The sequence below is a fragment of the Theobroma umbraticum genome, unplaced genomic scaffold (genome assembly GCF_002168275.2).
Source record: "Theobroma umbraticum cultivar Fairchild unplaced genomic scaffold, ASM216827v3 scaffold_239.1, whole genome shotgun sequence".
Classification (NCBI taxonomy): domain Eukaryota; kingdom Viridiplantae; phylum Streptophyta; class Magnoliopsida; order Malvales; family Malvaceae; genus Theobroma; species Theobroma umbraticum.
The window spans coordinates 1668032-1682157 of record NW_018397273.1 but is presented as its reverse complement, the minus strand read 5'-3'; the positions used below and the strand labels follow the sequence as shown (position 1 = coordinate 1682157).

The following is a 14126-nucleotide window of genomic DNA, read 5'->3' as shown; positions in this document are numbered from 1 at the left end:
AAAACTTAAAAGGAAAAATATTAGTTTCTTACTTTACTCACCTCCAATGGCTCCAAGACTTCTTCAATTATAAAAAGGACCTTTCAGAAGCATTTCAAGGTAAGGAAGAAGAAAGAAAAAAGGTTAAACACTTGAAGATGATAGTGTTAAAAGGAAATGAGAGAAACCAAGCAAACCAAGCATACTTGAGCTTAAAACCTTTTTTGTGCTTTCACTCCAATCTTTATATCCTATCTTTATACTCAATGTTAGGAATTCTTCTTCCATTGTACCAACTTAGCAAAATCTACCTTTTAAAGGCATTCTTGCTATTATTGTAAAGGCTGTAACTTAACCTTGAAAGTTAGTGTAAAGGTTATGGTTGATCCCAAAAAAGCCATTGTATGGGTTTGTGGTTGAGCCCATTAAAAACCATGGATTATCATTTGATCTTGTAAAAATTGAGTATCAGGGTTATGGTTGATCCCAAAAAAAGCCATTGTATTGATTTGTGGTTAAGCCTATTAAAAACCAATGGTTATTGCTTGATCTTGTTAAAAAGTAGGTGTAAGGATTACTACTTTATCTCGTTAAAAACCAAGAATATTTTTTGGTGGATTGAAAATTCCTTGGTTGCCAAGGGAGTGGATGTAGGCATTTGAGAAAGTCGAATCACTATAAAATCATTGTCTTGATTTACTTTTATACTTGGTGATTTATTGTTGAAATCTTGTTTTAGAAAAATCATCTACTTTGATTTTCACACTAATAGAAAATCCAATTTGAAAAAGGTTTAATTTTATCTAGCATCTTCATTTTATCATATTTTTGTTTTGCCACATTTCATTTCAAGAAAACCCATTTCATAAAGTGCTTATGGCTTGATTTGATATTCTTCACATCTTGGTTTGCTTCTTTGCTAAATCTTTCCCTACCACCATTACTTATTTATTTCTTGAAATATTCTTCTTAAATTGCTTTTATTTGATTTCAACTTGAAAAATGCTTTAAGCATTTCAAAGTGATTATTGCCCATGTTTGATTAAGAAGACTTGATTAAAATTTGTATATTCAACATAGTTTTCCTTGAAACTTTTCTTTCAAGCTTTTAAAATGAGTTTCTTATCTAGGATCAACTATTAAGTCTTCATAATCAACTATATACTTGTTTAAATAAGTTTTTGAAAAAGTTTAACTAAGGAGAAATACAACCATAGTCAACTATAGTAGTTCACACTTCATTTTCCAAAAAATTTTTAAAATCCAATTCACCTTTCTCGTGGACATTAATGTTGGTTATTCATTGAGCTAATGTTTATAACAGGTAATATTGCCTTGAAGCTTGACATGATGAAGGCTTATGACCAATTAAACTAGAATTTCTTATTCACCATGATGCAACATTTTGGTTTTAGCTAGCAGTGGATTATTTTGATTCAGATATGTATATCTAATTGCTGATTTTCTCTATTGATTAACGGTGAATCAGTGAGATATTTTAAATTTGAGAAAGGATTAATGCAGGGTGATTTGATATCTCCATCTTTGTTTATTTTAGTGGCAGAGTACTTGTCTAAAAGGTTGAATGAGCTTTATGGAAAATATAATTCTTTACATTATTTGGCAAGACGTTCTATGGCGATAAGTCATCTTTCTTTTGCTGACGATATAATTATTTTCACTAATGGAAATCGTTCATCCTTGGAAAAAATTCAGAATATTTTGAAGGAGTATAAGGTGATATCTAGGCAAAAAATAAATCCATAGAAAAGTTGTTTTATCACTAGCAATAACATGGCTAACATTACAGTGTAGATTTTTCACTCTACTACGAGATTTATTCACCAAAAGCAGTTGATAACTTATTTAGGAGCACCACTATACTAGGGACCCAAAAAATCCTATTTCTTTAACTCCCTTATATCTAAAATCAGAGGCAGAATTTTAGGTTGGGAAAACAAAGTCCTCTCTCCATGGGTTGGATCACCTTGGTAAGGAGTGTGCTTTTTTCCATAACCATATATCTACTTCAAGTGCTAAAGCCTTCACTTTATGTTGTTGAGAAAATTGAAAGAATATTTGATAGCTTTCAATGGGGGGAATATTGTATCTTTCAAACATATACATTGGGCAACATGGAAGAAAATCTACTTTCTTGGTAATGAAGAGGGCCTAGACATTCAAGGCTTAACGGATGTCGTCGAAGCTTTTAACCTCAAGCTTTGGTGGTGATTTAAGACATCAAATAGTCTATGGGCAAGATACTTGAAATCCAAATATTGTAGGGGTCAAATTTCAATGCAAATCCAAGCAAAAATCCATGACTCTCCAACTTGGAAGCAATTGTTGAATAGTTGTTGAATAGCTGAAGAGGACATCAAATGGAAGGTTGGTAAAGGTGAATTATGTTTTGTGCACGATTGTTGGATGGGTGAACAACCCTTGGAAGATCTTTTCTCTTTCACTCCCACTCTATCGTCAAAGTAAACCATTTTTATGAGAATGATAATAGGATTTGGACAAGTTAAAAGTAATCTTACCAGAGTTTATGGTTGAATATTTAATTAGCATTCCTACTGAAAACTCAAAGGATGATGCCTCATATTGGCTTCCTATATCAAATGGCATCTTAACTACCAAATGCACCTAAGAGACGGTATGGCAAAAACAAACTATTAATAGCAGTTTTGATTTAATATGACATAGAAGCATCTCGACGAATATATCTTTCTTTTTTTAGAAAGCTATTCATGATTAGATACCAATTGATATACGATTGAAGTCCAAGGGATTTCAAATGGCTTCCAAGTGCTAATGCTATGATTCATAAGAGACTTTTATACATGTACTTTGGCAATGTGTGACAGCTCAATAGGTATATGACTTTTTTACTAAATTTTTTCAAATTATAGTTAGATTGTCACAGCCCAATCCCTAGCCATGACTGGCGCATGGGCCTAATAAGCATAGCCTACTAGGCCCAAGCAAGCTTCTCTATGTAAACTTGTTCATCAATCCATTTATCACACATCATACTTTAAGAACCATAATTCATCATTCCCAATCATAGTTTCCTCTATAATGTACCATGGCAAGCAAGTATATCCCAAAACAATGTTATCAATTGCCAACCCATTGCTTAGACATATAATGTTTACAAAATAAATCTCCCAATTTACATTAAAACATCTATGTTCACATGGAAAAACCCTTGACTACTAACAGAGTGACTTTGGGTGTGGGTACAGCTAGTGAATGCAAAGGTAAACTTACCGAAAGGTGAGTATAAGCAGGCACCTCAATCTAGATTCTAATTACTTCTGGGTCTGAAAACCAAAATATGAAGTTGAAAAAAGTGAGTACAAACCCAATGAGTGAACATAGGAAGAGAACAAGCATGCGATACTGAAGGTTTTATTTAAACCGATACACTTTTGTTAGAAACAAGGCAATTTGTATATCAAAAACCAATTCCAATGCTATGTGGTTATTCAAAGCGTTTATTGAAAAAAAACATTTAGGAGTTTCCAACATTCAACATTCAATGCAATCACATTACATTTCTCAAACATTCCTACTCTATGATATATGTACACATGTGTATAAGTATTTATGTGTGTGTGTGTGTGTATATATATATATATATATATTCTCAGACATGCGTCACAAACATTTAGCTTTATCTCAAGAATATTCAACATGGCCTGGTGCATGTAGTTACCAACCTCAACACAAGTCATGTGCACTCCCACACTGCACATAGCTGTTATCTACATGTGCACTACCACACCGCACACTACCATTACCATCATGTGCACTCCCACATCACACACACACGATTATAAATGCCATTTGACCATACCTCAAAAGGAATAGCATACATAACCACATGTAAACAAGAATCTTTACATATTACTATCTTCCACATAGTTCATTATTTTAGGTCATATACATGGTTACACAATCTAATTTCTCAAGAAAATAATACTATCATACCACTAGTCATAACATCCAAGATTCTTAATATATCACATACCATAATTCATATACCTATTCAATATAATAATTCATACACATGGTTCATCACATTATACATTTTGTAGCATATGCATATTATTCATCAAAGGCTTGTTCCCATGCATATTTTTAAAGAGGTTCAAATAATTAATTTCAAGTGTCTCTTTCAAACACATGCATTTCTTTTCCAAAACATTTTTATATGCAAGTTCACTCACCTGTTTGATGCCACCTTATAAAACCAACACCACTAAGACCTCAATCCAAGTTGAGTCTTGAAGTACTAATAGAATCTATATTTACCAATAAACAATAATAACCTCAAATATATCATAAATTCAAAATTAATAACTTTAATAAATATACACTAGATAAACTACATTCTAACCTAACATTTAACTTAAAATTCTATTCTAATTCACAAACCCATTAAACTAACTACTCAAATTTAAGGTTTTCTTACCTTGGTGAGCTTGGGGGTATACAAATCAACAAAACCTAATATTTCAAGAAAAAGAAAATTTGAAGAAAATTAGAAAATAAATTCTGAAAACATAAACCCATAAATTTGAAATTTTAAGAGTTGAAATTTATACCTACTAGCCTCCAAATGAAGATTTGAAGCTAAAAGCTTTAGTATTGATGAAGGTGGAGTAGAAATGGAAAATCAATAAAGGAAAGAGAAATTTCCTTTCTCTCTACTAAGGTTCAGTTGCCAAGAACAATTGGGTTGAGAGCTGTTGGTTTAGTGAACAAGAAGGAAGTAGAAGAATGAAGAACCAAGAAAAGAAAAAAAAAGGAATAGAAAGGAAGAAAATGAAAAATGAAAAATGATTTTATTATGAAAAGGAAGGTGGTATCAGCTGAAGAAGAAAAACAAGGAAACGATGCCTTTTTTTGGAGAAATGATGGCTGGCCACTAAGAAAAAGAAGAAAGAGTCAGCTTCCAAATCAAGCTTTAACCAAGCAAAATGGTAAAATTACCATTTGGTCCTTTATGTCAAAAGTCCTCATATTTTCATTTTTCCTTTTATGAAAATTTCAAATACATTAAATTAATTATAAAATAAGTTTTCAAAGGCATAACTATTAGAATTTTGGGTTTAAAACATTTGATTTAAGCTCACCAAGAAAAAGACAAATTTGCCTTCAATGAAAAGTTTGCATTTTCTTACATGTATCTAGCTTTTTAAGTCTTTAATTTGATTTGACAAAAAGAAAATTATTATTTTTTGGAATAATTTATTGAATCTTGGATATAAAATATTTGCTAAGACTCACCAAGAAGAATATGAAATTACCCTTAGTCCCTATCACCACTATTATGCTACTTTATGCTTATATTAAATTTTGAAGTATTACATATATGTCTTAATAACATTTTGTAGATAGTGTGGGCATGGTATTATTTTAGAGATTACACAAAGAAAGGACATATTAAAGTGTTACTGTCTATTTTTATTTGTTGGTTTTTATGGTTTGAAAGAAATGATGCTAAGCATAGGAACTTGAAAGTGTATCCAAAACATCTCAAATGGAGAATTATGAAGCTCTTGATGTGATTCGATACAAGAAACCAAATAAAAAAATGACATTGGAAAGGTGATTTGGAAATTGCAAAAGTATGAAAGTTTAACTTCCTAAATCGAGATCTTCCACCTCCACAGATTATTAGATGGCTCAAACCATGCTTTGATGAAATCAAACTAAATGTAGATGGTAGCTTTAATGGTCATTTTCAAAAGGCCGTAGGGGGAGGACTTGTGCGTGATCATATAAGTATGTTCCTATTTGATTTTTTAGAAAATTTTGGTCCAAATAATTCTGTGAAAGTTGAACTTCTTGCATTGGAAAGAAAACTTCTTCTATGTCATGATAATAACTTCTCAAAAATATAGGTTCAAATGGAAGCCAAGGTAGTTCTAAACATGATTATGGAAAAGAGTTTGGGATCGCGATAACTCTATAATATAGAGTTATTTGGTCTAATTTTAGCTATTACGTTGCTAGGTTCTTGAGCTTTAGCATAGATTTTAGATGTTTCTAGTTATTTATTTAATTATAGTTAATTATGTTGGGTCAATTGAATTTAAATTATTTTAAATTAAGTTAAATGTTAATTGCTTAACAAAAGCTGCTATTGATTAAATTGAACTTTTATAAGTGCGCTTTGAAGAAGGACTTTTAATTGGACCTCAAGAGTGCATTCTAAGTGTAAACTTCCTTTGCACATATTTTGGTATTTGGAGCATATCTCCCATTATAAAAGTCCAAATGATGAAATTCATAGACGATTGAAAAGCTAAAAGGCAGATATACAACTTTCATGTTTACCACTATTCCCAGTTCTACCTCGAAGAAAGAGAAAAATGCATCACAAGTCGACATCATGGTGCCAAAAAGCCAGCACTGCAGCTCTACGGGTTTGTAATGATGCCCTTTTTAAGATGGGAGTCTGAATTAGACCGAAATTATATTTGTGAGCCCTATAAATATATCTTTATGAAGCCAAATTGAAAAGAGGCTAGAAGGAATCAATTTAGGTTATTTTAGGAGGAGATTAGCCACCAAAAACTCAAGAAAAACAAGATCAACCATGGAAGATTGAATATGGAAGATTACCAATCTCTAGTTTTCTTTCTCTCTCTAGATTTCTTGTTTCTTTATTTTTTTTTATGGTTAAATTTTATTGTTTTATGTTCTCTATTTTCAATTGCGAGTAGCTAATTTCCTTTATTTAGGATTAAAATTGAACTCATATGTAGTTTAAATTTTTAATCTCTTTCTTAATTTATTTTAATGGTATTAGATTGTTTATTCCATCCTATTCTTAATAGTTTTAATTACTTAGTTACTAATTAAATTAATCTAGAAACCTAAACATAACTTAAGGAAGGGAGTTTAGTTTGGCTAAGGTTGGAATAGCATATGATCATATTTGTTTACTTGGATGAATAAATTGATTTATGTATAAGATAGAAATATACCTATATACCATATGTAGCAAAGATTAGAACTGGAACTTAATGAGTCTGTTTTAATTTCAATTCACATAAGAACATAATGTTTTGATTAAAATAGATGTTTTTATAAGAGTTTCATAAGAGCCTTATAAATAATTGAGAACTCTAGGTTAGCAATTCAATCTATTGAAATAAGTTAAAAGAGATGTCAGATTTTGATGAAGTGTGAGGGATATTGTAATCCTAGGCTTATTTAATTTAATTTTTCTCTATTTATAATTGCTGTAATTTTCAGTTTAGTTTATTGTGATTTAGTTTTATTTAATTTTTAGTTTAATTAATTATTTATGTTTATTTGTTTGGATAAGATTGAATTGTGATAATTCTAGTACTTAACAAAATTTTAAATTAATTCTCTATGGAATCAACACTCTACTTGTCATTATATTATACATTCAATACGAATACTTGCATGGGAAGAAAATTAAACAACAGATCGCATGACAGTAGGTATGTTTTAGCTTCTATTCGGAAAAACTTGCAACACTTCTCCTACAGGATCACACATATTCATTTTGAAGGTAACCAAGTTGCAAATTTTCTATCAAATCAAGTGTTTTTGCACTAGGGTCTCAAAGTTTTCCACAATGTTGAAGGTGACTTAAGAGGAATATTGAAATTTGATAGAAGTAATTTACCATATGTTAGATTGATTTAAGAATGTGTAAGGGAGTCGTAGTCCTTATTTATTATATTACTTTTTATTATAAACGAACAATACTTTTTATTCCATCTTTTCATATATTCATGTACTTCTAGAGTTAAGGTATATGTCCCTCTCCCTAGTGTACTTTGCTAGTTCATCTTTAATAAAACCTTAACAGGGTGTTGACAGCTTTTCCAGCATAAAAAAAAAAAAACAGAAAAAACCCAAAACAATCCATAACTTAAAAATCCAAAAATCATTTTCAAAAAATATAAAAAAAATTCACAACCATTGAAACATGAAAATCCACCTCAAAACCAACAAAAAATGAGCAAGAATAATAATAAAAAAATCAATTCCAAATGGTGTGAACAAGTAAAATGAACATCAACTGTTGGATTAATCAATCAGAAATAACTAAAAATAGATTAAAGATTGAGGATTTGAAAATCAATAATTTGAAAAAGAGAGAGATTTGAAGCTAAAGAGAAGATTTCTGAAAAAGAGAAGCAAAAGAGTGATTTGAAGCTAAAGCAAATATAGCTGAAAACGAAGCAAAAGAGAAAATCTGTGAAAAATCGAAGAAAGAGGGAAGAACTGAAAAGAAAAATGAAAAAAAGGAAGAACCAAGGGAGATATGTGAGTTTCAATGTGGCTAGTGATGGAGAAAGGGCAATGGTATAGTGCGGCTGGTGGGTTTGTCAAGGGACATGGGAGTAAAAAGTAGGATGAAGTCATTTGGAAATTCTCTTACAGAGTAAAAAAGGAGAAGACAATTTCTTGTGTTTTGCTTTAAATTTTTCATTGACCTGAAATTATTTCAATTGACCTAGCTATCTTCCCCCTTCCAAACACTGAAACAAAAGAAAATTGCTTCCGAAAACCTTTTGCTTGGTTACCAAACGGAGTTTAAATTAATAAAAATATCATAAATAGTGTAGATAGTTCAGTATTAATATCCAAAAATTTATAAAAAATACATATTAAAATCTCTAATTCAAAGTCAAGTTGATGCAAATAAAAATCATAATAACACACAATATTTAAAAATATCAAACGAATATAAACATAAAGTTAAATGTGCTATTAAATTTGAAATAAAAATCAATCATTTTTTATGTAAATTAATAGCTTTAGACTTGTTATTTACAAAAACACTGCTACCCGCTAAACGTCTATAGATGCAGTTAAATATTTCTAAAAAGCTAACCTCTCGTTTTTTTCTTGATTGTCTGCATTCATTTACAACTATGCTCAATCATAATGCATATATATTACATAACATGTAAAGTATATTATACATATAATTTGTATTTTAATGATTAATATTTAATTTTTTTTTTCAAAATTAATATGCTTACATTTCAAACTCAATAATTCTATAGAGCTTTTTTAATTTTGAAATACACTTTAGCATCTTGGAACGAACTACATAAAAGAGAAAGAGATGTGCAAAACAATTTATCAGACCAAATATTAATCAAACAAATTTAGGAATTCTGTTAATTTTATATTTAATTTTACTAGCTTTGTGCATGGATTCTTCATCACAGGGATTTTTACCCCTAAAAGAAGTTAAACCTTGAAAATGTTATCTTTTTACTTATTCTTGTTAATATCTGAAACTTACATAGAGCTATTTTTTTTCTTCTGTCAACTTTACAGTTCATTAAACGAATAAAAGAATGAAAAAAACAAAGTAGTTGACTGAATTTTAACATTCACAGGCATGGACGACTTGCACGTACACAAACAACGATAGAAAATTACATACCTCATGTGCAAACAGACACAAACAGAGATTAAAAATTAACTATAATCAAATATATTTTAATTTTCAATTAACAAATATAAAATACACAGCAGAAGGAAAACGGAAAAAAAAAATAACATAAAGACACTGAAACCTAAACCGAAGAGGACTACATTCAAACCTCTAAAAAACATGGCTGGAATATATATATCTAAGATGAATCCCATAAAACGAAGAGGATTACATTTATTGGTGTAATAACTATTAGAATTAAAACATTACATATATCTAAGATGAATGTCTTCAACTTTGGAAAAGGCTTCCTCCTACCTTCCCAATTTACAACTACAACTATCAATAATACATAAGTCAGGAGAGTTAGTACAACGTGCTTGCTAACAATGTACACAGAACCAAAGAGATGGTGAGAAAAAACCCTAGCTTTTTCAAAAGCAAGCCAAAATCATTCCAAGTGCTAGCTTTAACCAACGAATATATTTCTTTCTTCTTGTTCCCCTTTGTTCTTGGTTTACCAGTGATTGACATAACTGTAAGTGCCTTCTCCTTGGTTTCCTTTGCACTTAATCCGTCCATCAATTTTTCATTTGTGATATCTTCCTCAAGATAAAAGCTATGCATTAAAAGAAGCACAACTATCCAAAGGAAGGCACTTGCTGTCTTCTTGCATGGCTCTGTGAAGGTGATGATTTCCATGAACTTTCCACTGGCACATGCGTTGAACTTTCTAAAGAAAGAATTTCCTTTATTATATCTTGTCTCATGTGACTCCGCTTTGCCCATCACGAAGCTAGTTGCTATCACTGGATTTTGGTGAACCTTAACTGTTTGAGAAGGCACTATCTGGTGAAAGAATGTCTCGGCAACTTGGCGAGTTGAAACGAACATTCCATGATTAATTTTGATGTCCTCAACAACCTCAAAGCTTGGTGAGCTTGTCAGATCATCGATATTGCCCTCGTCTAAAAAGTGCTCATGCGGATCATCATCCATGAATCCCTGTGCGAAATCTTCGATTTCGGGATCATTGATCTTCGTGTCAATGAATCCATCACAGTTATGATTATGTCCACTTTCTCCTGCAATCATATATGTTCTAAATTTTTGGACAAGGAAGAGAGAAACTGAAAACTATATATATATATTTATATATTGAATACGAATATTCAGTGATACCTTGAATCCCATTGCATTCGTTTCTTGTAAAGCTCGAAATGTTTTCTATGGGAACAATCTTGGTTTCTTCCATAAAACAATACTGTCCAATCAATCATATGAAAAGAATATATAGATAAGACTAGAGAATTAAATATTTATATTGAAAAAGCTACGGCATTAAACTACTAGCAGTAAACAGGCTAGATATGCGTGCTTTTAAGCATATGTCGGAGGTCCGTAGTAATTTTAACAATTACCTGTTCCATATCTTTGCTCGACATTCCCACCCATCTCAAATTTTCAACCATTCTCTCCGCCTTGAGATCTCCCAGCTGCGCTTCACTTATGTCTATGGACCTTGTACTGGATTCTTCTAACGAGAATCTACTCATGTAATCATCGGCAGTCATGAAGGTGAAATCATTGGTATTACTAGAACTGCCGCCCCAAGCATCTTGATGGCCAGTTGGATTTATCAGTTCCTGAGAAGCATGAGCAACTGAAAGAATTTGCCGCAAAATATCAGTTTCATGTTGGCTTTCACACATTGGAGTCGTTCTCATCGCTTTATAGTGGGTGAGTCCAACTTGAGGGAAATCTTGAACCTCCAGAGTAGGCAATGACAACCGGTGCTGTAACCTTGCACATTCTAGTGCGACGTCAACCTGCAAAGTAGTGAACAATTAAGAAGATTTGGTTTTAGTAATTCCATTTTTATTCTTGAAATATTTTTACCTTAGATGGAGGATACGGTAAGGTCCCATAGCTTGAGAAGGATGGTGGATTAGATAATCCAAATGCATCTTCCGACAAGGATTGCATCCATTTCACATCTCTTGATTCACAAATGTCAATAGGTGATCTATCGAGAATACTGGGAGAACATGTATCTAGCGGTATTGCAAAATCTGAACTCTCGTCGCACCTACCCTCAGAATACAATTCAATGCTAGAGGAATGTTCACTGGTAATCTGATTCGCAGTTGTAGCAAGGTAATGCTCCCCAATCTTGGGGCCAGTTGCACTTTTCTTAAACACACGGCAAAGAGCGTAAGCATCCTGCACGAATTATTTGAGAGAATATCACTCTGTTATCAATCAAATTTGGACTTGCTAGAAAAAGGAAAACCTTGACTGATCATTGTTCATACAATGCATTTAAGAAATACAAAGGGGATTTTAAATTTATATGTATATAAAATGACGCCCAAGAGCAAAATGATCAGCTGACCTGCAAGCCAGAAGGAGTTTCACATTCTCTTTCGTCGAGACGATATTCATGCATAACCCAGTCTGTTCGAGTACCATGCGGTGCTCTCCCTCGATAGTAAACTAAGGTTTTTTTCATTCCCACAGCACGCATCTGAGAGTTCACTTTTCTATCTTTCCCTGTGGCTTTCCAATACCCAGATTTTGTTGCTCGATTAGTCCTTGATCCATTAGGGTACTTACGATCTCGAGGACTGAAAAAGTACCATTCAAGATCTTTGCTAGGTAGTAATGACTTTCCTGCAAAGTTTCAGTTTAATTTGCTCAAGTGGTTGCATTAAAATATGAAGTAATTTATTATATGCTAGGTGCGAAATATACGGCAAAACCAAGTTGGCCTAAACTCCAAGAGCCAAAAATATATTTAATATTGCTTAAACTTCAAACAAAGGAATTGTAAATATCATCGTTTTCCTTTCCTAAACCGAGATTCTAACCTGTCTAAAGAAGAAGAAAGCAGGGTTCATACAACTATATGTGTGTTTGTAGAAGATGTAACCCATTCCTTTTATTTTTGATGCTTTTGAAGGGTCTCTCATATTGTCTTACTAGCAAGGCTTCACAATAGGAAAGAGGACCATGCTTTTAGTAATTATACATCACGCCACATCACAATGTAAAAGCACATTCGGTGCCTGTGTGTATTAGTCCAAAAAGAAAGCAATGATCCTCAAATCATTTTGTAAGATTCCCTTTCACAAAACTTATACTATATATGTTTACCTTTGGATTTATTTATTTCACAGAATACAATGTGTTTGAGTTAATTCTTCTTCTGCTTAATTGATATTTTTACATGAGAATGCGGATGTTATTATATGTCAAATTAATTTAGTCATTTGGATGTGTTATTATGGTTCTCTAAATTGGCAGCTCTCGCTGACTGATACCACAATTCACCTACTGAACCAAATTCATGTTTCTCAACGAAGCAAGAATAAATTCTTCTCTTCGGCAGTGAAGTGAAACCTATGATTATGTAAGACTTTGATGACACCCTTTCTCTTTTTTTTTTTCCTTATAGAAACAACCTTTTCTTCATTTTTTTCTACAACAATATATATCAATATATATATATATTATGTGGAATCCCTTCACATAGTATTACTTGGGTTCCTTTCTTCACCTGATAATAAACTTAAATGCTGGTTGTGTGCATATAATATGACCTAATTAAATGCTGGGACAATTAAAACTTGTTATTATAAAAAGAAAATGACCAGAAAAATGGCAGAGAAGATAATTAATACCTGGTAAGTCCCATGGCTCGCACTTGTAAAGATCCACCTCAGGGATGATCTCTAATTCAATCTTGCGGCCGTTAATCTTTCTCTTGAGATAATAAACAACGAGCTCTTCATCTGTTGGATGGAAGCGAAAACCAGGAGGCAATGAAACAGGAGCCATCGTCTTGGAACTTTGTTCTTAATGATATTCTTGGAGCAGCGATGGCCGGTCTCCTATCCAAAAGGAAGAGAAAAACACTAAAAGGAAGAAGAAATCTGGGAGACGACAAGTTTACCAACACCCGAGATATATAGTTAGTACGTGATAGAATTTTGAAAGGCAAATAATAGCAAGCAATTTATCAGATTATCCTTGATATTGTTGAGAAAGAGAGAGACAGAGAGGGACCTTGTTAGACAAAGAAGAAGAACCAAAGCAGAGAAAAGGCCGGAAGAGAGAGGGAGAGCCCGTTGGTCGCGGTTTTGATATCAAGACAAAAAGAGGAAAAAAAGCAAGTGGGAGGCGGCCACCCCTCCCTTTTGCTTTTCGTTTGTTTTTCTCAGCAAATGATTCCTGCAATCGTTCCTGTCAAGCTTAATCTTTGCTTTCTCCAACAATTATCCCATGCTTCATACACTGTCTTTTCTCCGAATCTGGGCTCCACGTGGCTATACCCGTCTCCCCCATGGTAGAACAGGTATCCGGGTTATCGACCATATGAGGAAAACGAATTTCGGCTGCCTTTCTCAACGAAATAGTCTTTGTTTTCTTTTCACATATAAATTTGCTTTCTTACACAGTGTTATTGTTCTTTTAACGAAACTATGCGTGCACATATGTACGTGGTTGATTCTAAACTCTTTAATTTTATATTTAGGTTTTAAGCACGTCGGCCCAGCAAATTTTACCTACAGATCATTATATTGTAATTAAAATGCATTTCAATGAAGTATCCAACTTAACACTAATTTGTTATATGAAGTCGGAGGGAACCCAAAACTGAACTCATATGGGGTAGTATCACTCTGTATTTCCC

At 32.5% G+C, this 14126-nt stretch overlaps 1 protein-coding gene across 3 annotated transcripts; it reads right to left on the bottom strand.

Moving 5' to 3' along the window:
• Positions 1-9620: 9620 nt before the first annotated feature.
• Positions 9621-13710, bottom strand: NAC028 (NAC domain containing protein 28). Of its 3 annotated transcripts, none has more exons than XM_021442236.2 (7): positions 13499-13710; positions 13114-13365; positions 11826-12103; positions 11330-11653; positions 10852-11259; positions 10613-10694; positions 9621-10515 (listed from the first exon to the last, which is right to left on the bottom strand). In XM_021442236.2, the coding sequence occupies exons 2-7, from the start codon at positions 13268-13270 to the stop codon at positions 9797-9799; spliced, it is 1968 nt and encodes a 655-aa protein (XP_021297911.1). In that variant the 5' UTR covers positions 13271-13365; positions 13499-13710; the 3' UTR covers positions 9621-9796. The 3 variants fall into 3 exon arrangements, with proteins under 3 accessions (XP_021297911.1, XP_021297914.1, XP_021297912.1); XM_021442239.2 differs by having other exon boundaries at positions 13114-13323; XM_021442237.2 differs by having other exon boundaries at positions 13114-13710.
• Positions 13711-14126: the final 416 nt, after the last annotated feature.